Consider the following 27,979-nt stretch of genomic DNA (forward strand, 5'->3'; position numbering starts at 1 on the left):
CTTTAAGTGTAATCAACCCTCCTAATTTTAATTGACTCCACCCTTAGAACAAATTTAAAAAATGCTAAAAAAAATGGGAGGAGTAGTTTGGGAGGGGCACTGGGTGATGTATGGGTTTAGGGGCGGGGCAAAAATGAAAGTAAACTGGGCTGAGTAGTGTGCCTTTAATAGCAGTGTAACCCAGATGGCTGGAATCACCAGTTGAGGTGGTATTACTGATCAACTATAGCACATTGAACCTGAGAGGGCGCTGCAGAGGCAGAAATGACCGTAATAAAAGCATTTGTTTTTTAAAGGTTAGAAAAGAGTTATCACTGTTTTAAGCAGGACTGCTATATTTTATTACTTCAAAGAAACACATTTCAGCTATTGATAAAAATGAAAAATTATGGTTTAAGGTTTAGTGGCTCTTTCAACACACTTATAAAAAAGTGGTCTGAAAAGCTGGTCTGCTGTCACTGTCTGCTTTTATATCCCAGAACAACAGATGTAACAAGTCAATGTACATTCCAACAAAGATGATGATGGGTTTTGCCATGGAATCCATGAACATTCCAGGTTTTCCTTGCCACACATGTGCACATGAGTGTAGTCCAGGGCGGAGATCCAAGCGGTAGTGCTGTGAGACTCAGCCCTGGATCCTATTAGTCATAAGCGCTACTCTAAAGCCCAGAGCAGGCCTGCATATTCCTTACGCCCCCGCCCAAACACACACCATCCCAGAGCAGCACTGCAATGCCGTGGGAAACAGAGCGAGAGAGAAAAATAGAGAGAGAGAGAGAGAGAGAGAGAGAAAGAGAAAGAGAGAGGAGTCCTCCAACATCTGCAATAGCCATTGTTCCCGTGTACCTATTCTTTAAATAAGTGATTCTCAAAATGTGGTATGGGTACCATGGTGATATTAATCAAAGCATGCCAAGCTTGATTAATTTGGCTAAATGTCTCATTATACCAGACTGACATCCAACACAACTTTTTATTTAACATGACTGAGTTTTGGCTTGGGGTAATTATATGCTTTTAAATATAATATTTAATAATATTAATTATTAAAGATGTGTTCAGTTCCTCTGTACACTTACACATATCTATATAAGAGACATGCAACTATCTACAGGGGTTGGACAATGAAACTGAAACACCTGGTTTTAGACCACAATAATTTATTGTGATGACGGACAGTTATGGTGGAAAGAGGAGAGTTGAGGTGCACATTGAATTCTGCCGTGATTTGGGCAGCCGTAGTTTTATGTTTTTTGGATACAATCCGGGTTAGCACCTGAACATCCCTTTCAAACAGCTTCCTCTTACAGCGTCCACAGTTAATCCTGTTGGATGTGGTTGGTCCTTCTTGGTGGTATGCTGACATTACCCTGGATACCGTGGCTCTTGATGCATCACAAAGACTTGCTGTCTTGGTCACAGATGCGCCAGCAAGACGTGCACCAACAATTTGTCCTCTTTTGAACTCTGGTATGTTGCCCATAATGTTGTGTGCATTGCAATATTTTGAGCAAAACTGTGCTCTTACCCTGCTAATTGAACCTTCACACTCTGCTCTTACTGGTGCAATGTGCAATTAATGAAGATTGGCCACCAGGCTGCTCCAATTTAGCCATGAAACCTCCCACACTAAAATGACAGGAGTTTCAGTTTCATTGTCCAACCCCTGTAAATAACCCACATAATGAATGTTGCAATGGCACAAGTTACAAATATTCTCAAAATTACTAACTCAGAATTAGTCTTGCAAAAATCAGTGCAAAGCAATTATCATAAGACACAGAACAAAAAAACAAAAACAAAAATTGTTTCATCTCGTTGCTCTTGTTTGCACAAACAGGATGCACAAGAGATAAACTACACTGTCTACTCTGCAGCGGGAGATGGAGGTAATAAACAACACATTCCATCGAACTGACAGCTGATCTAAAGTAAAGTAAAGAGTAAAGTTTCTAGACGTTCTCAGAAAAGAAAAATAATTTCATGTGATTATTAAAAAAATTGGCAACTCATTATCTCTGCAGTCCAGTGTACATATGTCAAAAATACCAGTCAAAATTTGTGCATACCTTAAATGTTGTGTTTTTCATTATTTTCAAATGTTCTCCATTGTACATTAATACTAATGTCATCCAAACTATGTTTTATTTCTTAGATTCTTCAAAGTAGCACCTCTTGCTTAGATTAGACAGCTTTGAACATCTTGGCTGGATTTTCTCAGTCAGCTTTATGAGGTAGAGTCACCTGGAATTCAGGCTTTCAGTTAACAGCTGTGCTAATCTCGGCAAGAGTTAATCATCATCACTACTTGAATTTCTTGCCTCTTAATGTGTTTGAGAGCATCAGTTGTAAAGTTGTGAAGAGGTAGAGTTGGTATACAGTGAAAAGCTCTATTTGAGTAATGTTCTAATCTAGATTATGGCAGGAACTACTCAACTAAGTAAAGACTTTTAGGAAAGGTCAGTCATTACAAAAAGAAGAACTTCAGGAACTTATCTACAAGTGTTGTCACTACAAAGATAATCAAAATCATTATAATGATGGAACTGGCCCTCATCAAGGCCTCCCCAGGAAAGGAAGAGCAAGAGATCCTTCTGTTGCACAGGATAAGTTCATCAGAGTTACCAGCCTCAGAAACCGCAAGTTAACGGCTCCCCAGATATAGTATATTGGTTTATTTAACACTTTTAAGTTACTACATGATTCCTTATGTGTTTCTTCATAGTCTGGATCACTTTAGTATTCAGTTACAAAGTAGGATTTGGAATTTGTGCTGTATTGCACTGCATCTTCTTCCACAAGAAGACAAAACCTTTCTGACTCACTGAATTAAGAGTTATTTTGCTTACGGTAAATTGAATGGAAGAAATACATTGTTCGCAATTATTCTTTTAAAATTATGTCGTTTTCTACAAATCCCAAAATGTAGTATACTTTTATATTGACAGCAAATGTTTTAGGAAGGTTAATTTAACATTTTTAGTTGATTTAACCTTCTTTTATATTGATCCATCTTATTTTTCTAGGATTATTCCAAACCTAATGTAGTAACATTCATCTACTCTTAATTTATAAGGAGGTTTAATCATGAGTGACTGACTGTTGTACAAAGTCATGGCGGATCCACATTCGGGGGAAAATAGTAGCTCCATATAACAGCCAAAAACAACAAACTAGAAAGTTCCCCTAACTCAAATAAGTTGAGTAATGTAGGACAAATCCAGCGTCTAGTACAACAGACTTGATTTATTTGGCTAAATGTTTCATTATACCAGACTGACATCCAATGAGCCTTGGAAAAACATGAATGATTTTGGCCTGGGGTAATTATATGCTCTTAAATATATTAATTATTATTAAAAAATGGGTTCGGTTCAGTTACTCTGTATACTTTACCCATATAAGAGCCAGTTCTGCATTGTTGAATGACCCCAAAAGTTGCTTAAATGCGGAGAAACTGGGCATTTGTACTGCCATATGTACAGTAAACCACTGCACATTGGATTGTTTTACTTGTTTCTGTCAGTGATCCTTCCATTTTTTTTTTTGCATTAGCCTTCCTCAAATACTTAAGCATAAGAGACAGATGTGTAGTTGCGTATTTGCCAGGCAGAAGGCCCATAATTTGAATATGTAGGCGTGTTGTGTGGCAGTTATGCATATATAAATATATAACACATGGAATAGAAAGCAACAGATTTTTACTAAAAAAAGAGAGAGAGAAAAACAGAAGGAGTGAAAATAAGATGAATAGATCACATTCATAGAAACGTCTTAGACCACCCTGAGGCAGAGGTTTACGTAAACCGCACTCATACAGTGCATTTAGCAATTCTAGTGATTCTAAAAGTGCTCTGAATGAACTTATATTAAAGTAGAATAATCCAGCATTGTTGCCCAAAGCTCTTCATTACTCTGACGTCTTGTTTGACCCCAAGATGGCCTCTTCACATTCTTTAGATAGTGAACAATGGTACTTGCATACCTGTCAAGTCTCCCGTTTTGGCCGGGAAACTACCGTATTTTACTCCTCTTTCCCGCCGTCCTCCCGTATTAGTATTTTCCCGTAAATTTCCCGTATTTTATTAAAATAAAAAAATATATATTATTGAGGATACAGGGCACTGACCGCTCTGTGTCTCTTAACCAATCGTGGAGCCGGTTCAAGGAGAAAGTCCCGCCTTTCAGGAGAAACAGCCAATCAGCTTGCAAGGAGGGTCAGTGTGGGGAAGCCCCGCCCTCCTCGCTGTGAGTTCAGGCAGCTAGTTGGAGCTGCTGATGTTAAAACATACATGCAGCGATTTTTCTAAAAGAAAGGTAACGGTAGTCTAATCATGGAAACTGTGATGAGATTTTTCTGATAGCTGCTTAAAAATACTCCGAAATAAAACACACAGATTAAACCTTTTAAAATAAAAAAAATTACAGCTTGTGACTCAGTTTAACTAGAAATGTGGAGAGGACCGACATTAACTGAACTGATCAGGGGTGGAGTGATCAAAAGGAAGAAGTATTAATTAAAAATTATTGTGTAGGCCCCTTAGGACTAATTTTTACTGATGGAATATATCTGGTCCATGTCCTTTTAGTAAAAGCTCATAATACCATTTTTAGGTCACCAACAGTCATTTTGCAGAATTTGTGCACTCTTTGTTCAATTTTAAATCCATTAAATAAATAAAAAATATATCATATAAAAGAGTGCATTTATTACAAAAAAGACATGAAATCTTAAATTAAAAAAAAGATATAGAAAAGGGTTTTTAATTTGGCTGTATTAAAAGAATGACATATGTAGGAATGTCCACAACATGTTCAGATTCTGATAATCTAATTGTAGTGTGTAAGTGGTTCACATGTGGTTATTTTAGATTTTTTGTAAACCTGTTTTAAAATGTAAGAGACACTGAACCTTCGTTGGGCTGGTGGGACGGCTTTAAGCGGACAGAGGAAAATATCCCTTATTTTTAAATCTAAAACTTGACAGGTATGTACTTGCCTTCGTCTCACCAGAGCAGACCAGCAGAGGGTTGCGTCATCAGTGCCGTAAAGATGTACATGAAGTAAACACTGAGCAGGTCAGTCAGTCTCAGACATGCAGTGTCATGACTGTTTCAGCAGATGCTTGATTAAGCACTTCACAACCCTTCTAACCATCTACTCCAACCAATGATTGATTGTAGGAAGACAAGGAGAGATGGACACCTTTTAAAAGTGAAGCCACCACAGATCAGCACAGCTTTTGCCTATTTTTAATCTCTTTTTTTATCTCAAAATTATTTCCAAAAGTTAGTTTTCTCTGAGAAAATATTGCCACACCCGCCCGCTGCCAGAAATCAAGATTTAAATATTTATACTTTTATATAGTAGGGTTATGTGTTGTGTGATGCAGTGGATAACACCACAGTCTGCCCTTCAAGGGCAAGAACCCTTACTCTACATTGTTCCAACTCTGTAATAGAAATAACCTTGTAAGTCGTTCTGAATAAGAGTGTCAGATAAATGCCATAATTATAAAATGTAAAGGACAAAAGAGCCTATTTTCAGTCGTTTTTATCTCAAAACTGTCTTTACACCTGTTAGTTTTTTGTTAGGCCTACCAAATTAATACGTAAGTTGAGTATCGCTAAACCTCTGGTCTCTACCACGCACGGAAAGAATCCATGGTAACCCTATCTTGCACCCAGTGCCAGGTGTGTCGTGATGCTCATAGCTATCTTATACCCTTTAAACAGTCTGTTTTCACACCTTCTGCCTCTGTCGTTTAAATAGCAGCAGCACTTCTAAATATATATATACAACGATGGGCGTGGTGGTCTGGAAGTGGCACATTGCTATCTTGGTGGCAGAAAACACAGGTGCTCCACTGACTGATATAAACCAGTTAACAGTCAGACGTCCATTCCTATCTTAGCTATGAATGTGCACTGTGCACTCTCAACGCGTGTACACTGATGATGTACCTTCACATCACATAAACATGGATCTTAAAGGAAATGATTAATTAAGAGAATTAGTGCATGCATTTTGAGCGATTTGAGCTGCGCAAGGAGTACTTTTCCTGTCATTACGATAGCAAAAACACACTGACACGCCCTAAATCATGATGCGCAGGGCCACACGGTTGACAGCTCACCTACAGATCAGTAAAATAGGACCTATGGTATTCTTGTAGTCTTGTTTTTCTGCAGTCATGGATTCCAACAATTTTATTCAATAAGTACGTAGTTTATATATGAAAATAATTGGCTATTTGGATTGCAGGGAAAATCACGGAAGGTTAGCAATTGCAAGATTTCTATATTACAGCTGTGAGCTGAGATGGTGAGATGAAGCAGGCAGTAGCCGCTTCTAAAACAAACAGACGAGCCAAAGCAGTAGACGTCCTGGGTGCTCGCTTGACCTGAATGTGCCCGTAATGAGAGCTGGCACTGAGACGATCCTGAGAGCAGTCCAGCTCCCTTCCTTTGTCTTTAAAAGGTAAACTTGGGCTGCAGCTCCTTAAGAGCCCCACCGGGTGCCAATAAACACATAGCCGTCGAGACAGAGAGTGAGAGAACGATAGAGAGAGAAGGAGAAATGGAGTGTGAGGAAGTCCAGAGCTGTGTGTGTGAGTGTGTGAGTGTGTGAAGAGCACATCAGTGCCCACGCTAACAGATGAACAGGCAATCAGATACACTCACAAACCCATATACAGTCATATTTACTGTAGATCCTCTCAGGCCAACGCGTTTTCCAAAGCAGCTCAAAACAATAACGTGTTCCCATAGTTCCACAGCGGCAGACTCCTGCTGTATACATCAGGACAGCAGGACAGGGGACTTTCCAAACCTATATCATACACTGCAGCTACACTGCAGCGTCATGCACTTTCCTTATTTTTTGCACCAGGTTCTTTTTTCCATGATCTCAAAAGCCTGAGCATTATTCTGGACCATTTGGGTTTGTAAACAATATATGTCTATCACACAAAATAAATCATACATCTCAATCTGGCTGGATTGCTTGATATCCCATGGGTAGGATTAAGAAAAGCTCCATACCACAAAATGATGGGAAACACGGCCAAAACAGTGACCTCAGCCACCCAATAAACAAACAAATAAACAGCCATTTCTTGAGCCTGAACCCCTGGGTCAGGGTGTCTAAGGAGGGGATGGGAAAATCATGCTGTTTCCGATTCAAATTCAATCTTGATTAATTTGAGGAATAAGGTCAAAAGACTGGGACAGTGACTCAAGCATCAGTCAAATCAAGCATCAGCTGATGATCCTCACTGAAAGCTGCTGACCTGCATTAGGTAAAATATATTATATATTGTCACTGTCCAATGGAAAACAAGTACAGGGGTCGGATAATGAATCTGCCGTGATTTGGGCAGCCGTGGTTTTATGATTTTTGGACACAATCCGGGTTAGCACCCGAACATCCCTTTCAAACAGCTTCCTCTTGCGTCCACAGTTAATCCTGTTGGATGTGGTTCGTCCTTCTTGGTGGTATGCTGACATTACCCTGGATACCATGGCTCTTGATGCCTCTTTTGAACTCTGGTATGTCACCCATAATGTTGTGTGCATTGCAGAATTTTGAGCAAAACTGTGCTCTTACCCTGCTAATTGAGTCTTCACACTCTGATCTTACTGGTGCAATGTGCAATTAATGAAGACCGGCCACCAGGCTGCTCCAATTTAGGCATGAAACCTCCCACACTAAAATGACAGGTCTTTCAGTTTCATTGTCCAACCCCTGTTTCTTCATATTTGTTAATTTACATAATTTGAACACACAAACTGTCCCTTCCACTATGTCACAATTTATTTATGAATGGACCAATAGAAATTTTCCAAAATGCCCTAAAATGAACTCTTTTTACAATGACTTCCATTAAAAGTTAAGGGTGAGCTTTGATTCATTTTTAGCAAATGTGCCCCCCCCCCCTTACATCTTTGCCTGTGTTTCCCATTAATTAGCAACAAAATTGGACTATAGTAATGGGACACCTGCTCATTTATTGCGTCTTCTGCTCTCAATACACCTAATTTAAATAACCAGCTCAATTAACCAGCACAATAACAAGTCCTCTCAGGGTTGCAGTAGGTGTGTGAAGCAGGGAATCCACTATAATGTGCAGGGCAGTGTACTTCCAGGACCAGGGTTGAGAAAGACTGCATGACAAAGTGAGATCAAGTAGAGTGGATAGAGGTCTCACGCCCATAAGGGGTATATATATATTTAGAGTGTGGACCCCAGTTGAGAGACTGCAGTTTGACCCATCCCTCCCACTGGACCTTCTTTTATTTATTCTATGACCCACGTCCGCTATAAAATATCTCCAGTTCTTGGGAAATGCAACAATCCAAATAGATGGGAGGCTCTAGGGCTTCTCCCACACAGATGCACCAAATACCTCCCAGTCTTGCCCCTTGTACACTGACGCTATTTATTCCCACACGCTATTTACACTGTTGTGGAGTAGGCAAGAGGACACTAGCAGTTGATCACGATTCGTACTATTGATTCAGTAACGGAAATCTCTCGTTCTGGAGCTCAGAATACAAACAGGAAAAACGAGGGCAGAGAAAAGAGGATGGAAGGCATGTGGACACAATCAAATATCTTCCTGCTGAACCTTGTCTTTATAAAAACATCTTATCAGAACTTCCTCCTCCTCTTAAATACCTGGACAAAACGAGGAGGGTCTTCTGCAGACCTCCACTGTGGGGATGAAAATGATGCACAAAAATAGTTTACATTTTTTTTTACATTGTTTAAATAACGTATCATTTTATCTTTTTCTGTATTGACAGTTAATTACACACATTAGGGTTATTTACAACTAGATGCATCTTTAACTTTTAGTAAATGAAACCATAACATAGCAAGTATAAAATGGCATAAAATTACTATTACAAACATGGTTTTCGATAAATAGAAAGGTTCTAATCTGTCATTTTTATCATAAAATTGATTTATCTCATGTGTTCTATCACTTTTTTCTATTAATGAAATTATGTAAGGTGTTATTTTTACTATATCTTCTTTCCCTGGACTCTTTATGAAATAAAAAAATGCATATAAGTGTTGCTGTATAGAATGCACAATTTTTTTTATATCTGTATCTCAAAACTGCTCTGAATACAGAACCTTAAAATTTCAAAGCGACTGTAAATTTTTCAAAATATTTTACAATGCTATTGAGAACCACAAAAACACAAGACTTTTAATATAACAAAATATAATATTCAATTAGTCCTACAGCAGGGAATGTGTAGAACTTAGAATTTTTAAACTAAGACTAAGACTAAACTGAGAAAAATAGTTATTCAATGATGTTTCTGTGCAGCTCTTCAAAATCCTTGCTGACAACATCAGATTAAAACAGTAAGAGCTTGAGCTTGCCTTTTGTTTTAAAAGACGATAGTTTTAATATGCATATTATTAGATCATTATAATTCCACAAAGCCAGCAAGTTAGCTAACCTAATGATAATGTTGGTTCTGGTTGATTAAATAAAATAAACACATTCTAAATCTTTCTAAATAAAACTCTGGACAGTATTATTATACGAATAAAGCCTCATCCATTTTTTACTGGTTCTGTCCAGGTATGGTTCTTAGCACAACGTCAGTTAATGCTCATGCTAATGCTAACTGATAGCATGCAATGCTGTATTCAGTATGTAATTATATTTCCAAACATATATACATATTGGCCAAAACAGGGACCACTCATTTGAGAATATTTTAAACCACTATTAAAACCTCAGTTTCTCAGTATAGCACTAGTATCCTTCCTTTATCTTCAGAAGCACATCACAACATTGGGTTCCGTCTTCAAACGTCTCAGAATTCATAAAGCACATGCTCAGCACATGCAAGTTAAGTGGGACAGCAGGGCTTTCTGTTTCTCTTGGATTGAGTTTCTCTAAGTCAACATCCTAAGAGAACAGGGCCCTGGGGACGGGCCTAATTCCTCAGAGGGTGGCTGAAGGGTCTGGCCCAATACAGAACCAGCCTCTCCTCAGAAGTGAACAAATCTGCAAGATCAACACTCATAACATTAAAATAAACATCTGGAGACTATATAGACGCTGTTTGGACACCCACTGATCCACTGGTCCACTTTTAAGCCGAGTTCCCGTAAAAAGGCCTTGTTACCGTGCTCTACTTTAAAGCTTGTGTTTAATTTTCATGGGATTAATGGATGTACTAACCAAAATATGACCCAAAACTTAGGCGAGAAAGAGGCAGACGTTTCTTTCTTTATGCCTGGTGCCATTTGGAGTGCATTAGCGCAGTGCGCTAAGGTGTTAAATATCCTTGGCTTTAAAGGAGTGCAAATCAGCAACTCGCACCAAAACACAAACACATGTTCAGGAGAAACACACCCTTCTGACAGCACGTGACAACAGAGCACATATTTATCCAATCTTATTCATCTCTGACAAAAACATGCAGTCAGATCTGTATATATTTAGACAGTGACCCACTTTTTGGAATTTGGCTACACTGAATAAGAAAAGAAGCAAAACATGATGTGATCATCAAAGTCGAGTAGAGTTTTACAGTGAAGTAAAAATAATGGTAACACTTCCTGTAAACCCTGTATTCATAATGCATTATAAATGCATTTATGATGCATAAAACCTTATAATGATTGTAATAAGCCTGTATAATAGCGCATAAGTACATTATAAACTACAAGTCTAAAGGTTTTTAAAGAAAGGGCTTATAATGCCCTATAATAACTGTTCATAAATACATTGTACAATGTAGTGTTGTAATGCACTATAACACATATTTGGTTATAATAATATTATAACACATATTTTGGTATAATGTATTATAATATGCAGCAATAATTTCTCAAATTAAGCTTTTAAAAAAATGCGAAACACATTATAAAGCCTTATATACAGTCACCACAAAGTAAATTTTATTATGCATCACTGTAATGTCGTATAGAGCATTATGAGTGCTCTTTCCTTTCTTTAAGTGAGGTGTGTTTTAAAAGTGAAGTAAATGTTATTATGCCTTACTCTAGGCATTTGAAAGCACACTTCACTTAAAGTCACTAACAACTGTATATAAGGCGTAATAATGTGTTATACCCTTTCATAAAAACTTTATTTGAAAAGAAAAGCATGTAAAAAAGCATATTATAATGCATTATACCAACATATACCAAATCTGTGTTACAGTGCATTACAACACTTTACAACATTGTACAATGTACATATGAACAGATATTATAAGGCATTATAAGCCCTTTCATTATAAACTCTTACACTTGTAGTTTATAATGCGTTATAAATGTCGCTCTAACTACTCTAAGAGTTATTATACAGGTTTATTACTGTCATTATAAGGTATTATGCACATCATAAGGCATTATAAATGCATTCTTAAGGCATTATGAATACAGGGTTCATAGGAAGTGTTACCATTTGTTAAGTAGAGATACAGCAATTTAGTACTTAAGTACAGTAGTGAAGTAAAAAAATAATACTCCAGTAGGTAAAAATACAGTATTTTAGTACTTAAATGCAGTAGTGCAGTAAAAATAATACTCCAGTAGATACAGATACAGCATTTTAGTACTTAAGTACAGTAGTGAAGTAAAAATAATACTCCAGTAGATACAAATACAACATTTTAGTACTTAAGTACAGTAGTGAAGTAAAAATAATAATACTTCAGTAGGTAAAGATACAGTATTTTAGTTCTCAAATACAGTAGTGTAGTAAAAATAATACTCGAGTAGATGCAGATACAGTATTTTAGTACTTAAATACAGTAGTAAAGCAATAATACTCCAGTAGGTAAAGATACAGTATTTTAGTACTTAAATACAGTAGTGAAGTAAAAATAATACCCCAGTAGGTAAAGATACAGTATTTTAGTACTTAAATACAGTAGTGAAGTAAAAATAATACTCCAGTAGATGCAGATACAGCATTTTAGTACTTAAATACAGTAGTGAAGTAAAAAAATACTCCAGTAGATGCAGATACAGTATTTTAGTACTTAAATACAGTAGTAAAGCAATAATACTCCAGTAGGTAAAGATACAGTATTTTAGTACTTAAGTACAGTAGTGTAGTAAAAATAATACTCCAGTAGATACAGATACAGTATTTTAGTACCTAAATACAGTAGTGAACTAAAAATAATACTCCAGTAGATACAAATACAACATTTTAGTACTTAAGTACAGTAGTGAAGTACTTTTACTTTGTTACTACACATTTGAGGTCATGATATGATACAATATTGTCATATTCCCATCTCTAACTTTAGACAATGCTAAAAAACAGTAGCATAAAACTTCCCAAATCATTCTCATCATTGACAACTCATCAGTTGTGGAAGCATCAAACAAGCATGCAGAATCACATGGTGCTAAAATGCTCTGGCAGTCCTGCAGCTGAGTTCCTTCATGCCAGTGAAGTGTCTTTGAGCTGAACTGTGGAGGCGGAGGGCAGAGCAGACAGTGTCCAGTCGCAGCTCGTTTGTCAGCACTGTCCTGGCTGGATTCTTCTGCTCTTTCTTCAGCACACATCATCTGCACCGTGAGGCTGTGTTTGTGCTGCTCTTAATATGTTTAGACTCGGCCGTAATTAGTCCAGCCTCATCATCGGTTATCTACCAGCACACGTGCACACGCACGTGCCTCGGAGCTCTGGTGAGGACGAGGGGGAGCGGGCTGAGAGGAACCGGTGAAAGACTGATGGACGTGGATATAAACAGACTCTACGCAAATAATAGCCGATTATTTGAAGAGAAACACAGATGTGCTATAAAAGAGCGAGGAAGTGGATGAGCGTCTGAAAGTGTAGAACAGACAGAAGTGTGCGTGCACTAGAGTGTTTGTTGGTGTGTATAAATAAATATATATATATATATATATATATATATATATTAATCAAGCATAACATTATGAGCATCTTCATGTTTCTGCACCCGTTATCCATGTATTGATCTGGCAAAAGTGAATCAGACAAAGAAGTGCTTCTATCTTATACCCTGCAAGGGTTGTCGTGATGCTTATTGCTTTCTTACACCCCGCCAACAATCTATTTTCATGCCTTGCTTGCGCCTGTGTCATTAAAATAATGAAACATGAAGAATATATCTCTGCCGATGGGTGTAATGGACTGGAAGTGTGGTGTGTTCAGGTAAATTTCTTGGGTATTGCTATCTCGACAGTGGAAAACACAGGTGCTCCACTGACTGATTTGAACCTTGACAACAGTCAACAGTCAGACGTCCATTTCTATCTTAGCCATGCATGTGCAACAATAAACAGAATGAAGAATAAATGAACATTGCTGTTCCCATAAATGAGCTGCTGGCGCACCTTTACAGTTTCCCCTGCTGAGAAGCGTTGGACATATCCAAGTAGCTGCACCATTAAGATAGCAATCCGCCAAAGTCAGAGCGCACCTGGCTCTTAAATGGAATAGCAAGTGATACGCTGATTTTTTAAAATGATTTAACGTAATACCCAAAAACTGAACACACCCATGATTAATTAAAAGAATTAGTACATGGCTTTTGGATGTTTGGAGCTGTGCAAGGTGTACTTTCTCCATTTTTATGATAGCGACAATACACTCTGAGTGTTAAAGAACAAGGTTAAAGGAGGAGAAAAATTAAGTATGCAGGGAAACAGATACAGAACTACAGTCTGTAATCAGTATACAACTATTCAGGGATTCCATATGATCAAAAAACTTAAACTTAAACAAAAATGGATAACGGATAAAGAAAAAAGAAGGTGTTATAATGTTATCTATGGTTGGTGTGTTTGTGTGTGTGCGCGCGTGTGTGTGAATTTGTATACTTGAGGCCTGACTGGGGCCTCCAGGCTCCCAGAGGTCTTTGGAGCCAGGCACCTGCATGGTTGCCTCAGAATTCAGGAATGAACTGTCTAGGTCCAGCTGCAGTGAATGAATAGGAAGCCATTGGGCTTCAATGGATGAGAAATCTCTCAATCCACTGCCTCTATTATCCCATTAGGTGTTAAACTCTTGCATACAGGGACCACACCTACAGTTTATTAGCTTCTGGTCATCCTGAAAACAACAGCAAGATGTTTGTCACGGATCTAATGCAACGCCAAGGATACACTCAAAGTCCAGCCCCTACCAAGAAACTGGTAGAGTCTGTTTTTTTAATGTGGTCCAGCCCGGCCTGCAGTCAATGGGAAAGCTCCTTCTTTCTCATGAACAAACCCGACACCCACTGCAAACCCAGCTGTGACTGGCATTCCAAAGCTGTTGCGCATTAGCAAATCAACTGGCTAATCAGGGCACAGGGCCAAACGTGGGTGGATGGTATCTGTCACCTAGCCAATAGAAAGCACACTGACCATTTGGAGTCAGGAGTCAGACATGGGCTCATCACTAATCTGACCTAACTCACTGTTTCAAATTAAGAAGAGCCGCTCATAAGCAGCATCCGATTATCCAGTCTCATCAATCCTTCCTCTGAAAGATTTACGCCTGTCACAATATGACTGTTCCACTAGTGAGGATGGCTGAATACATGGGATCTGAGTGTAATTGGCTTAGGGCTGCCCCTGAGGGCACAGCAGGGATTTGATTGGTAACATATGGCAGTGGTGGTGAACCAGGTGTTCTGGTCAAGCTCTACATCAACACTTTTATTGCCTGATGTTATTTAAGAGGCTTGTAGGCAGTGCAAACAGAGCTAACTTCTGAAGCATGCTAATACTGGGTAATAAAAACAGCTATTAAGACCAAAGAACTAAGGGAAATTTAAACTATTTAAACTATTACTCTTATTTTTAATAATGGCTATAAATGATTCAATTTAACTATTATCCACTATACAATAATAAGTCTTCACTATAAAAAAATTGTATCCCCTACAGATTGTGTATTACCTACTAGGATCCATTCAGTATTTGTTGTGATTTAATCCAGTATTTCCCACAAATTATTCAGAATCTACTTTGGCTTATTTAGTATCCACTACAAATGATTCACTATCTACACGCATATATTCAGTATTCATCATAAACTATTCAGTATCTACTATGATCTATTCAGCATCAACTACGAATAAATAATGATCTAATAGGACCTTTTTAGTATTAACTATACATTATTTAGATTCTACTATACATTATTTAATATCCACTATGAATTATTCAGTATCTACTAGAACCTATTCTGTCTCCACTATACATTATTCAATATCCACTATGAATTATTCAGTATCTACTAGGGTCTATTCAGTATCCACTATACATTACTCAGCATCCACTATGAATTATTCAGTATCTAATAAAGCCTATTCAGTATCCACTATGCATTATTCAATATCATCTATGAATTATTCAGAATCTAATAGAACATTTTTAGTATCCACTATACATTATTTAATATCCACTATGATTTATTTAGTATCTAATAGAACCAATTCAGTATTATTATTATTATTATTAATTATTTAGTCTCCATTCATTATTCAATATCCACTATGATTTATTCAGTATCTAATATAACTGATTCAGTATCCACTTTAAATTATTTAGTCTCCACTTTATTATTATTATTTAATATCCACTATGAATTATTCAGTATCCAGTAGAACCTTTTCAGTATCTAATAGAACCAATTCAGTATACACTATTAATTATTTAGTCTCCACTATAGAATATTCAGTATCCACTATAAATCATTCAGTATCTAATAAAACCTATTCAGTATCCACTATTAATTATTAAGTATCCACTATACATTATTCAATATCCACTATGAATTATTTAGTATGTACTAAAACCTGTTCTATATCCAATATCAATTATTTAGTATCCACTAATGATTCTTTCAATATCTAGTATAGGAACTATTCAATATCCACTACAAATTATTCAGTATCCACTATAAATGATTCAGCCTCCACTATTCATTATGCACTATGATTGTTCAGTAACTGAACTGATAATAAAAAAACCTCCTCTTAAAGCTTCAGATGACCATTTCCCCAATAATACAGCATAGCTAAATGTCAGCAAGACATATTATGCTAAGCTGCAGTTGATATAAATGAATGTGGGTGTGTGTATGTAATTTATATGAGTTGTACTACAGTATATATGCGTGTATGTGGATGTGACTCAGGGCTCTAAAGGGAAACACTAGTGTGGCCCAGCCTCAACACCAAGTGGAACCCCTCCAATAACACTCCTCCTATGTTCGAGGACTGCTGGGGTAATTCCTGGAACTATGAGCAGCAGCCATATCTGCGTTCCGATCCTCGAAGGAACAGTAGATCATTATATGAGACTGTCAGTGACATCAGGGTGTATAGGAGATTTGGGCTAGATGAGTGGGAGCATGTGTGGGAGGCCGGTTGGGGTGTGTGTTGGAGAAAAGTGTGTGAAACTGTCAGCGGGGCTGTGGGGTCTTTGTAAAGGGGGACACACCAAACATGTGTTATAACAGTGATGTCATAAAAGAGATGATGAGCAGGTGGACATCTGTTTCTGCCCAGAGTTGGACTAGACTAGTGTGAAATTGAGATATTCTGATGAACAGATAGGAAGATAAAGAGAATAATGTGACAGAGAAAGAGGAAAAGGGAGAGGTAACATTTGAATGCATATGATACTTTATTTTTACAGGTTCTTTGGATTATGCAAATAATCATGTACTAAAGTTGTGTACGTACAGAAACCTTGCATAGGTCACATTTCGCTCTCACAATCATGTAAACTAAATTTGACTTGAGCATGAGAATGTGTGTTCCCCCATGCTTCAAGTTTTATTTAAGGCATGAGTATGTTTATAATGTGTTTTTATCAGTAAATGACATTTAAAGGCAATTAAAAATGCAAATAATAAGATATTAGATATCTTTCATGCAAAAATTTTACTTTATTTTGAAATTATTGACTGATTAAAATAATCATTCATTACCATATGTCATCAATCGCACAGATGTAAACTCAGAGCTTTCAGTACACAGGAAGAAAGGCAAAATAAGGCAGGCAAAAATCAGAGTCGAAAAAAAAAATTGTAATACACGAAGGTAAAAAAAAGGCGAAGAGAAACATGTTGTAATGCTGGATGAACCAAAACAATACTCAGTACTGTAGCTGAGTTATGGGCAATCTTTTATATCTGGCTCCCCAGGTGCTAGTACTCAGGAGATTTACTTCCTGAATGAGTCCCATGATCATGGGAGTTACTGAGTGGGGTATTTTGGGTAGTGTAGTGCTGTGACTGAAAATCGCAGGTAGAGCTGAGTGTGGAGGAGATGGGTGGGATTTCAGTGCCAGGCATGACAGCATGTATCCAGAGACTAGATTTTATTGGCATATGTAGTAATGACAGATCTATATTTTGGAGATGGCAGCATCTGTATTACTGACAGATATTGCCAATGGCCACATTCGTTAAGAGCATATTTTCCGTGACTTTTAAATTTTTTTTATTTTTTGACGGAAGATGATTACTGCTATTCAGCTCTTTAGCATTAATTGTTTATCCGTGAGGACAAAGATCTAAATAAGCATTTTTTGGCCTCTACAAGAACAAAACTTCAAATTCTTATTTAGTAAAGTTCCTTTTCTTCACCGTTTTCCTCCAAGGACTGTTTATGCTTATTAGCATATTATAATCTGCATACTTAAGGGAGGGGCAAGGCGGAGTGAATGTTCTCTAAGTATGACCTTGATTGCGATATACGAAGAGAGAGTGCGTGGGATTCTGCTTATGTATGGTTTGATACATCTGGAATATTTTAGTAGGAATTCCATGCAAGTTGCCGGGCCTCGAGAATACTTGTTTACATGTTGCATCCCGAGACAGTCAAAATGGGCAAGTCTGGGGTTCAACTGTTTATCTGTCCAAAAGACAATTTACAGCTGTTTAGAACTTCCCAAACATCTCCAGGAGCAGAAATATCCTTATTTACACCAGTCACAGCGTGTGCCCTGCGCATATTTGCCACACACAAAGACCCTCTTGTCCCAAAAACAGTCTTAAACCCAGTGCTGAAGGGCATTACAAAGTCTTAAAGACAGTGAATGTGCCAGGGGAAAAGCTGGTGAGACAGAAAAGAAAGACTGCCTTCATCCAAAGAACGAAAATGAATATGAAGATTTAATTCGGAAATACTGTCTTGTGATCTCGATGTCTGAGATTGCAATTGGGTAGAAGAAAGAGTCGACAGGAAGCAGACTATAAATTACGTCCTAACTCTCGATTTATTATTAGCAGCGGTGCAGAACAGTCACAGATTGGAAATCTGCTTTATGTTAGATTACACAGTTCATGACAGAGGGCTGTATGTGTTTAGTTGTGAAATTGTCTGTTTTCCTCTAAAGCCAGGAGGTAAAGATTGGCATCTGTCATGAGGAATTTCGTACTCCTTTTGATGAGCCTTTTAGAGATGCAGCATGAGGAATTTCTTACCCTCTGAGAGGTTTTAATGAGCTTGTAACTGGACAGGTCAAGGTCAGTTAGAAATAGTTGGTTGGTGTCCCCAACCAACTGGCTGACCATTGGCTGCTAATTCCTGCAATGTAAATAGTAATTATGCAATATGTGCAAGATTCACCATGCAGTATTGGTGCGATTTTTGGCACTGCTGATATTAGTAATGGCGTATATGTTGTAGATTTCCACAGTGAACATGACACTATATGACATTCCATGAAGAAGGACCAACTAACCAAGCCAATACAGACGATTAGTTATGCAGAGGATTCTTTTCAATGAGAAATATTTATGCAAACAGCTAGTTAGCAGCTAATGTTTTCACAGGCTGCATCTATCTATCTATCTATCTACCTATCTATCTATCATGAGCATACGCAAATCAATGCATCAGTTCTTTCTAAATGTCCAGATGAATATAGATTCTGTTTTGGATTTGACTACAGTTGTGTTTCCAATATAGAGGCCTTATGGTGATGCCTTAATCCTGCCTTTGCTTTGGAGCAACACACTACCCCACCTTCTGGTGTGAGGATCTACTGAGCATCGTATATGACAGTCAGTCGCCTCTAGTAGTGATATGGTGGACACTAAAAGCTCAGTGGCCATGTGTTGCATCTCATGGTAGCGCTTGAGATAATAGATCACCAACATCAATTAGCTGGCACCAATCAAGGCCAATCAAGGCAACATCTGTGGGCAAATGTGCTACAATATCCTATGTATTCTATGGAACAGTATGGTATACCTCCATGCCCAACTGTATCTCATCATGGATCCAGGTGTAAGGGAGCCCAGTAAACTGATCCTTACCTATATCATAATTTATTTAAACATCTAAGCTTTTATTACAATTCAACAGCTCCTTCTTGGTGTTTGGACTATTATATAAGCTTTTCAATAGGTGTTTATTTTTTAAGGTGTCACTCTTCCAGTAGACAGTTAATTTACTGATATGCATCTCTACTTTGAGAGCTCTAAACTCAATAACAAGTTTGTTCCACACACCAAAACTATTCACAGAATGATTAAAAAAACAACAACATATCCACTTGTCATGATGAGCACAGAATTGCAGACACGTGCAGATACTGATAAAAATATATGTTTATTATAAAAATAAACAGATGTAATACGTGGTTGATACAGAAAACAGTTAATCACCAGAAACCAGAGCAATGTAGACAAAACCATACCATAAACGAGAGACAGTCCAGAGTTCATACACGAGAGATCCAATGTCAGAGGTAATCCAAGAGGCAGTAGTGAAAACACAGTCCAGGTAATACACAAGCAATCCAGTATCAGAGGCAAAGGCAATAATCGGCGTCGAGAAAACAAAGGCAAGGTCATACACAAGATAAACTGAGACAAGAGATATAGAACGCTTTGTAATGAGGAGAACCTACAATACGCGGCGTGGGTGTTTGTGTGGAGTGCTCTTTTATAGTGCCAGTAATCAGTATTCAGGACTTCCTGGAGGAAGCAGGTGAGGTGTCACGTGATCAGGTGAGTGCGTGATGTCAGCGGGTGGTGCATTCTGGGTAATGTAGTTGTTGACCTGAGAACCTCCGTTAGAGCTGGGTGTGGAAGGGACAGAGGAGCTAACAGCACCAGATGTGACACCACTGCTGTCAACACATTACTCATACACCTGCATATCTGTTAAGGAATATTAAATCTAATAAATTAACTTGAGATAAAACTCCCAAAATTTGACTGACTGGAACAGGCTTGCACAATTTCTTTCCCGTAACCAGTCTCTGCTAATATCCAGGACCATGGCTTTTCCCTGCTGGCGGCGGGATGAGTTTGGTGTCTAGTTGCAGGCTTACATTTGGACTTGGCTGGCAGGCAGATTATAGCCAGGATTCTTCTCAGGGGTATAACATATTCAGACTGCACTCAGGCTTTTCTGTCACTCTCTAGGATTTAACATCTGATGGTACAGCTAATGTGATAACTCCAGCATGTAACAGCCACATTCTGCAGACATGTGCAATGCATTCAAGGGTCTGTGAGATGCCAGTTACAATTGTAGGATATTCCACCTGACCCAGAGGTTAAAGAGCAAAGCAGCTTTCAAACAGAGGAACCAGGGACTGACGTATTCGTAATCAGAAGGAGACAGAAATGGGCCTCGAAGTTCATCTGATCTCTCCGTTCAGACACAGACAGTAGCATTCCAGTCAGTTATTATCTTATCCTGTGAGAGATCTTTGGAAGATTTTGACATTCATCAGCGGTAATGTTGGAATTAAACGTTAAACATGATATGACATGAAAATAGCTCCAATAATAATAGATAGATTAATAGATCACAAGATGCTGTCATGTCTGTGGTCGAAAAAAAGGAAGGGTTTGCCATGTCTGTCCCAGCAACAAAAAAAAAAGAAACGTATGGTCTGCGAAAAAACAAAAAAAGAGATCTGATAGTGCTCATTGTGCTGAACATCCGCATGTCACTTCCTTTCCCAACTGGAGTGAGCATTGTACATTTTCCCACAATTGGGGATAGGGTCAGTATAGATCCCCCACTTTCATTCTATTCCATCTACGAACAAGTATTTCGTCTTGTAGATAGAGTGTTATATATATAAGATATCTTTATATATAACATTTTTTATTTAATAAAACAGAAAAGCTGATCTTTACCAAACATGATTGTGGAAGTGTATCATGCTATAAATAAAATAGATTTTTAAAAGAGAGTTATTGATGCTTTGATTTTGGACTCCACCAATCCCCAGTCAGACAGATTATGTACAAATGAAAGAAAATTTCAAGTTTCACTTTCTTTAGGAGTGGTTGACCTAAAAAAGGTTGTGTAGTAGTAATAGTTTGAGAGATCACAAAGGTAACTTCTAAGCAACTGAAGGCCCTTTTTTCATATTGGCTCATGTACATGTTTATGAATCCAGCATTACATTAAAGGAACTCTGAAAAGCAATGGTGTGCATGGCTGCTCTCGAAAAAGAACACTGGACATGTCAGAAGGCTAATCGAACAATGTTTTGTGGACCGATGATACCAAAAAGTGCTTTATTTTTTAAACAAGAAGCATTATGATCATAAAAGCCTTGACCCATTTGTTAAACATAGTGGTGGTAGTATCATGGTTAGGACCTGTTTTGCAGCATCTGGTCCAGAATATTTAGCCTAGGTCACAATTATATAGACATTCTAAAGCTGATCACAATCCTTAGCACTGTTCTGAGAACTGCTCCTATTTGTCTGAAACTACAGGAAGGGTCTAGAAAAAACACAAAGTGCACCATTGATCCCTATTTAGATGTTTTCAACTCTGTTTTCAATGCTGGGACTTGCCATTATATTTTTCCACTGCTGTTTTACAATGTTGTAACTCACTGGCACCACAAGCTCACAGTCTCATTTCCAAAGGACAATAAAATGTAAGTGACTCTGAAATCTTTCTCCAGACACAAATCTATTATTTTGTCCCAAACGTCACCAAACACAGAGCTTATTTGAGTGACAGTCCATGATGGAAATAAACACCTTGTTGAAAAAAAGAAAAGAAAATGAAAACATCAAGGGGTATCTGGTTCCGAGGTTGGTCAGTGAGTGATGTACAAGGAATGGTATGAACTTTGCTAAACACCCTCACGTTTCAAAGCTCGTGATGCCAGCCAGCCTCACAGCACTATTCAGCACTGAAGGAGCAGTGGGTGAGCCCTGGCCAGGCTGAGATGTTTGGCAGCCCACTGGAATAAACTCAAAATTGAAATTAACCGTTCTTGTAAACAGTCGGGTGGTCCCGGTCCAAATTCCACTGCAACGCCTCTGTTTTGCCTCTATTTTGTTTGCAGTAAACTTCAGTTCTTTTTCTCACTGATTTTTTTTTCTCTAACAGACTCGAATCCTCTGTCTTTAGGGAGACTTTTTATGTTTATTAGCTGCACAAGTCATTTTAACACAGATACCAGTGTCAAGCTGAAGAAAATGTAACTATCCTCAGAGGCCAAATTACAATAATTTAAATGCACTAATAAATTAGGCACGTCAAACAGCTGTAAACCCTACAGGATGTAAAAAAGTAAAAAAAATAACAAACCAAGCAATTCACCACCACTACCTCCATTCTGACTCATCAAGTCACATGGGCAGTAATATGGGCTACGTTGATCCTCCTGTCTTGATATAATGATTTAAAGATATAATGATCATGTGCATGTGCGCGTCTCATGCAAGCCTTATAATGACAATCATCTGTTTTAAATCCAAACATTATATAATTATAATGTAATCCATCATACATTACTATCATCCATCATACATTACTATGGTCCCCTTTTCCATATATATATATATAAACTGAACTAGATAAATGGTTAAGGTCTGTTTTAAATTTTTATTATCCAACACTGGCAGGAAACATCTCACACCCATTGGCTCTAATAGACACCAGTGAAACAGTACTCAGCAATGTTTCGCTGTGAACGTTACTCTCTGTCCTGTTCTCTAGATGCACAAAGATCATGAAGGGCCACAGGGGGGAACATGAAATCTGTCCAGACATCTGCGTGGTTCCATTTCCCCAGAAGACATTATTCATGGACAGGTACATAAAACTACGCAGAGGATGTGGATTTGGCTGGAGGAAAAGAGTCACTATTCCAGCCTGGACAATATACAAGGAACACTATATGCAAACAGTTAAGACAAGAGGGAAATAAACAAACCAAAACATTTCAGGCACATGTGTGGAAAGGAAAAAAAAAGATTTCCTTGAGTTGAAAAATGGAAACTTTCCTGTTTTTTAAGCCCCTGAATCCTAACCTTACTAATGATTTCCAATTTAGGAGTCATCAGAAGTCAAAGATCCAACATCCTCAACGTCTTCATATCGTTGTTGTCCAATGAAAAACAAGTATGTCCAAAACAGCAATTTTACAGAAGAAAGAAAAAAACCCTTTTAAACTTTCAATGGAAGTCAATGTAAAAAGATTTATAAATTTTATTTAAGGTCATTTTGAAGTATTTCTATTGGTTCATTCATCAAGAAATTTTGGCATATTGTAAGGGACAGTTTGTTCAAATTATGTAGTAAACAAAAAAGGAGAAACTTTTTTTATTGGACAGCGATGATATGAATAATACACATTCTGAGGATTTTCATAAACCGATTCAGGGTTTGTTTGATGAACATCAGGATCTATACTAGTTTGGTAACAAAAAATATGAATGACAAAATATGAATAACATTTGAATAACACAACGAATAACATTTAAAACAGTACACATACTGTTGTGGCTGGCATTGTTTATTTACTACATATTACCAATGTACTTTTGCATATAGCATTGTATATCTATATATTCATCTACAGTGCAATTCCATATGTTTATAGTGTAAGGTATTGTGTATATTGCTTAAGTTAGTTGAATATTTTATATTTTATGTTACTTATTCCACTCTATTTTGTGAATATTGTTCTCTGCATAGTAGTAGTAGGAAAGTTTTTCACCCACCTGTACACCTGTACTCTGTGATGTGAAAATAAGTCTGATTACATTTGATTTGATATGATTTCATTTGGTCTGGTTTGTTATAATATAATGTATTTCCTCTGTCTCTCTCTCTCTTTACTCCTCCTCAGGAAACTTCCTTTACAACATTAAGCTAAAAGGTCACTGATATGTTGTACAAACAAAAATAATTTGATTTACTTTTACAGTGTACCTACGAGGAAATGGGCCTGTACCACGGCCACTTGGTCCATTTCCATTTTAAAGCATGCCTGCACTAATGGCCTTTAGGCTCTTGACCATGAGGCACTCTTTGGATCAAAGACATCAATCAGGGAATGCCTCTCCTTCCTCTTCTTCCTTCCTGAATTTTTACACTACATATTTGTTAGGCAAAAAAAAAGAACATGGTGAAACATACAGATTGTTTAGACTGATCTGGAGTGATATGGATTCTGTAACAAAGGCCGTACAGCCCTGGCACTCAGTGCACTCAGTGCACGGCTCTGTAGAACAATAAAACCTTCCTTCCCTTTCCGGCATAGCACAAGAAAAAAAAAAAGAAAAAGAAAAAGACAGCCCAGATGACTTGACCTGTGGTCACGAGGCCCTTTGCATCCTGAGGAATGTATTTCCTCTCTCTCCCGTACTCCTCCTCAGGAGACTTCCTTTCACCACATTAAGCAAAAGGTCACAGATATGTTGTACAAACAGTGAGCTTATACCAAACACAGTCTGGTATAGAGATAAACTACGCAGCTAGTGACGCTGCAGTGCTGGAGCATGGCCTGAATAGGAAATTTGAGTCATTTGAGTCTATTTGAGCTATTTCTTCAGGAGACAGAGATTTTTTTCCTTTTAAAGCAGATCAGAAAGTGTGTGTGACAAAGTTTTTGCTGTATAGTGTGTGTGCGTGATCATGCTGATATACTGAATTAGTAGCAGGCCATGTATAACGAGCAATAATTTAGACTTTTTGACTGTTCATATTAAAATTTACAGTAAAGATTATTGTTTTGCAGGTCATACTAGGACATTGAGCAGACTGTTTCTCAATACTGTTGTTTTGATATGTTGTACATATGTTGTATATGTTGTTCTCTTTCTGTGTTTGTGTTTAATTGTTGGATGTATGTTGTGTTGGTGCTTCTTAACATTGTACTATTTTTTGTATGAATGTGCATGTATATATATGGTACCACTTTATAATAAGACTACCTTTATAAAGGGTTTATAAATGGTTTACAAGTAGTTTATTAATGGTTAATAATTAGGTTGTAATTGCCTTAAAAATCATTAATAATCAGTTATAACACATACGTAGAAAGAGCAACAATATAGATGGCTGTGGGTTCACTGTTTGGAAAACAACAGGTTATTGTTGGCCTTTCTACATATGTGTTATAACGGATTATTAATGATTTTTAAGGCATTTACAACCTAATTAGTAACCATTAATAAACTAATTGTAAACCATGTATGAACCCTTTATAAAGGTAGTCTTATTTTAAAGTGGTACCATATATATATATGTATATATGCCAAAAGTAAAGGGACAGGAACTAGCATTTTGTCACATGACTTTTAGTATGCAACATTTTTTGTATCATTAGTTTTTCTGATTTTTAAATCAGAAAGGTAACCAGAACATTGCTTATTACTAAAATTACATATTATAATAAAAACAGAATAATTTAATGTAAAATTAAGGCTGAATGTATAAATCAGGAGGCGGAGACAGTTAATAATGTGAGTGGGGGAGTCATTATTATAAATTGTGCCCAAAATATAGATCTAACAGTGTAAAATAAATAATGTAATTACTATAACTGTTCCAAACTGATCTGAACTTCAATGAAGATTTCTTGGAAAAATAACAAAAGGTTTATGTGGAAGACACATAAATATACCCACAGTTCAACAATTCAGTCACTCATATGTTTGATGTATGGTTATAATATATGGCTGGAAGCATTTTACTGTAAGTACTATTCACAGTAGAGTACTGTATGTGGTAATTACAGTGTAATTTCATAAATGACAGTAAATGGCTGGGAACTCTACTGCCAGACTTCTTTCAGAACAAAAAAAAAAACTTGCTGGAGATCTTCCTTCTTAGCTTTCAAGGGCCGTGTCGTTGTGTCTTTGGTATAGTAAAGGCACGAAAAATACTCCTTGTGCCACTTGAAACACGCAAAAGACATGTCATTTCCTTTAAGAGTCAGGTGAGCTTTAACTTTGGCACATTCGTATCTTAACAGTGCAGCACTTTTGTGTGTGTCAGCAGAGGAGACTGACCTGCAAGTTCACACTGTGTGGGTACGCCTGCAGCTCATTTAAGGGAACAGCAATGCTATTTTATTATTTATTCTGTTTATTGTTGAGTTAAGGAATAGGTCTGCTCTCTGCCTATATGGCTCACCTATAAGAATGGACTGTGACGACTGACTGTTGTTCAGGTTTATTTCAGTCAGTGGCGCACCTGTGTTTTCTGCCGCCAAAATAGCGAAATCGCAGACATTGACTTGAACGCACCTCATTTCTAGACCAGCATGCCCATCAGTGTAGATTTATTCCTAAACTTTGGCACTTGTAGGCCCAAGGTGTGAAAATATACTGTTGACGGGGTGCAAGGTAGCAATGAGCAACATCACAGGGCCCCAAATGTGTTTTGAGTCAACAGGATCATTCTGTTTCTGTTCATTTCTAATTACAGGTCCATGGCTGTGCACCAGATGTGTCAGATTAAGATTACTTAAATAAAATAAAAAACGCAGGAATTTTGCTGTACGTAAAAACCAAAGAGGAAAGTTTTTCGGTGAAAGTTGAAAATAACCATTTGCATTCAGATGCTCTCCAGCTGTTCTCTGTCAGAACCGAATTCCCCATGTTAGAACAGATTGTGCTGAAAGACTCCACACTCTTACAGGCTATTAGCAGGGCCTCTTCAGGCCACTCCTCAGCCATTATCTCATTAGGCCATAGTGTTTAGTCTAGATCTATATGCTTGTTCTCACAACATATGGAAAGCTCCTTTGAAAAGCTATCTCCCTCCTCTTTCCAGCTGAACTAATGAACTCTGGACAGCAGAATCCGCTGGGAACCTCTATGGATACATGCATGGAAACATGTGAAGACAGGTGTGTGGAACGATGAATCAGACAAACTACACATCACTGATTTGTGACCCAAGAGCTCAAAACATTAAGATGTGATGAGATGTGAGAGATAAAAAAAATCTTTATACGGTTCCTTAAGGTCCAGTTAATTAGGAAGCTTCTCAGGTCAAATTTGCAGCTGAATGTTCCAGATGGCCTGCACTCCTAATTATTAGGGGTCAACTGAATATTTGGCAACGTAAATTATTCTGCTGAAAAGTGTTTGGCTGAATAAGAAAAAAAAAAACAGTATACAAAGTAATGACTAAAGATTTAAGCAATCCTGCAGAGCCATAAACAGGGAAGGACAATAGGAATGTGGCAAACTGCAGGTTTAAGTTCATTTTTACACTGTACACGCATACATTAAATGAAATAAAATTTCTTCAGTTTGTTTTGTATAACTTTTCACACTTGTTATAAAAATTATACTATCTCGAGAAACTTTACAGTCTTCACATACTGGCTCTATTCTCAAGCTGAAACTGTACAAAAACTGTACAGTTTTATTTCTTTTTTTTCTTTTTTTGGTGCATCTCTATATTTTTGCTTCATTATTACTTCACTTACGATTGGACAACAATTTTGAATATGAATATGTTTTTTTGTGGTGCTGTAACTTTAGAATTAAATAAAACTCCTCATCCTCTTTTTTGTTGTTTGTGTTCCAGATAAAGAGAGTTTTTGAGCCAGGAAACTGCTCAAACTGCTGGATTGCAGCTGGACGGTTGTTTAGGACAAACACAAGCACTTACCCTGCCGCCTTTCTCAGGAAAACACTGACACCCTCCACTGCAATCTCTGCCCCCACATGGTCCTTGGTGCTTCTTACCACCCTGAGAAACAAGAAAAC

General features: G+C 37.5%; 1 protein-coding gene across 2 annotated transcripts in view; it reads right to left on the reverse strand.

Annotated features, from left to right (window-relative positions):
• The window catches only part of col4a2 (collagen, type IV, alpha 2), a 105,352-nt gene that overhangs the window by 41,896 nt on the left and 35,477 nt on the right, over positions 1-27,979 (reverse strand). For both annotated transcript variants that reach the window (XM_007227929.4, XM_007227928.4), the window contains exon 4: positions 27,882-27,962. In XM_007227929.4, the coding sequence (XP_007227991.3) occupies positions 27,882-27,962 (81 nt within the window). The remainder of the gene's footprint in view (positions 1-27,881; positions 27,963-27,979) is intronic.

This window comes from Astyanax mexicanus, chromosome 11 (genome assembly GCF_023375975.1).
Source record: "Astyanax mexicanus isolate ESR-SI-001 chromosome 11, AstMex3_surface, whole genome shotgun sequence".
Lineage (NCBI taxonomy): Eukaryota > Metazoa > Chordata > Actinopteri > Characiformes > Acestrorhamphidae > Astyanax > Astyanax mexicanus.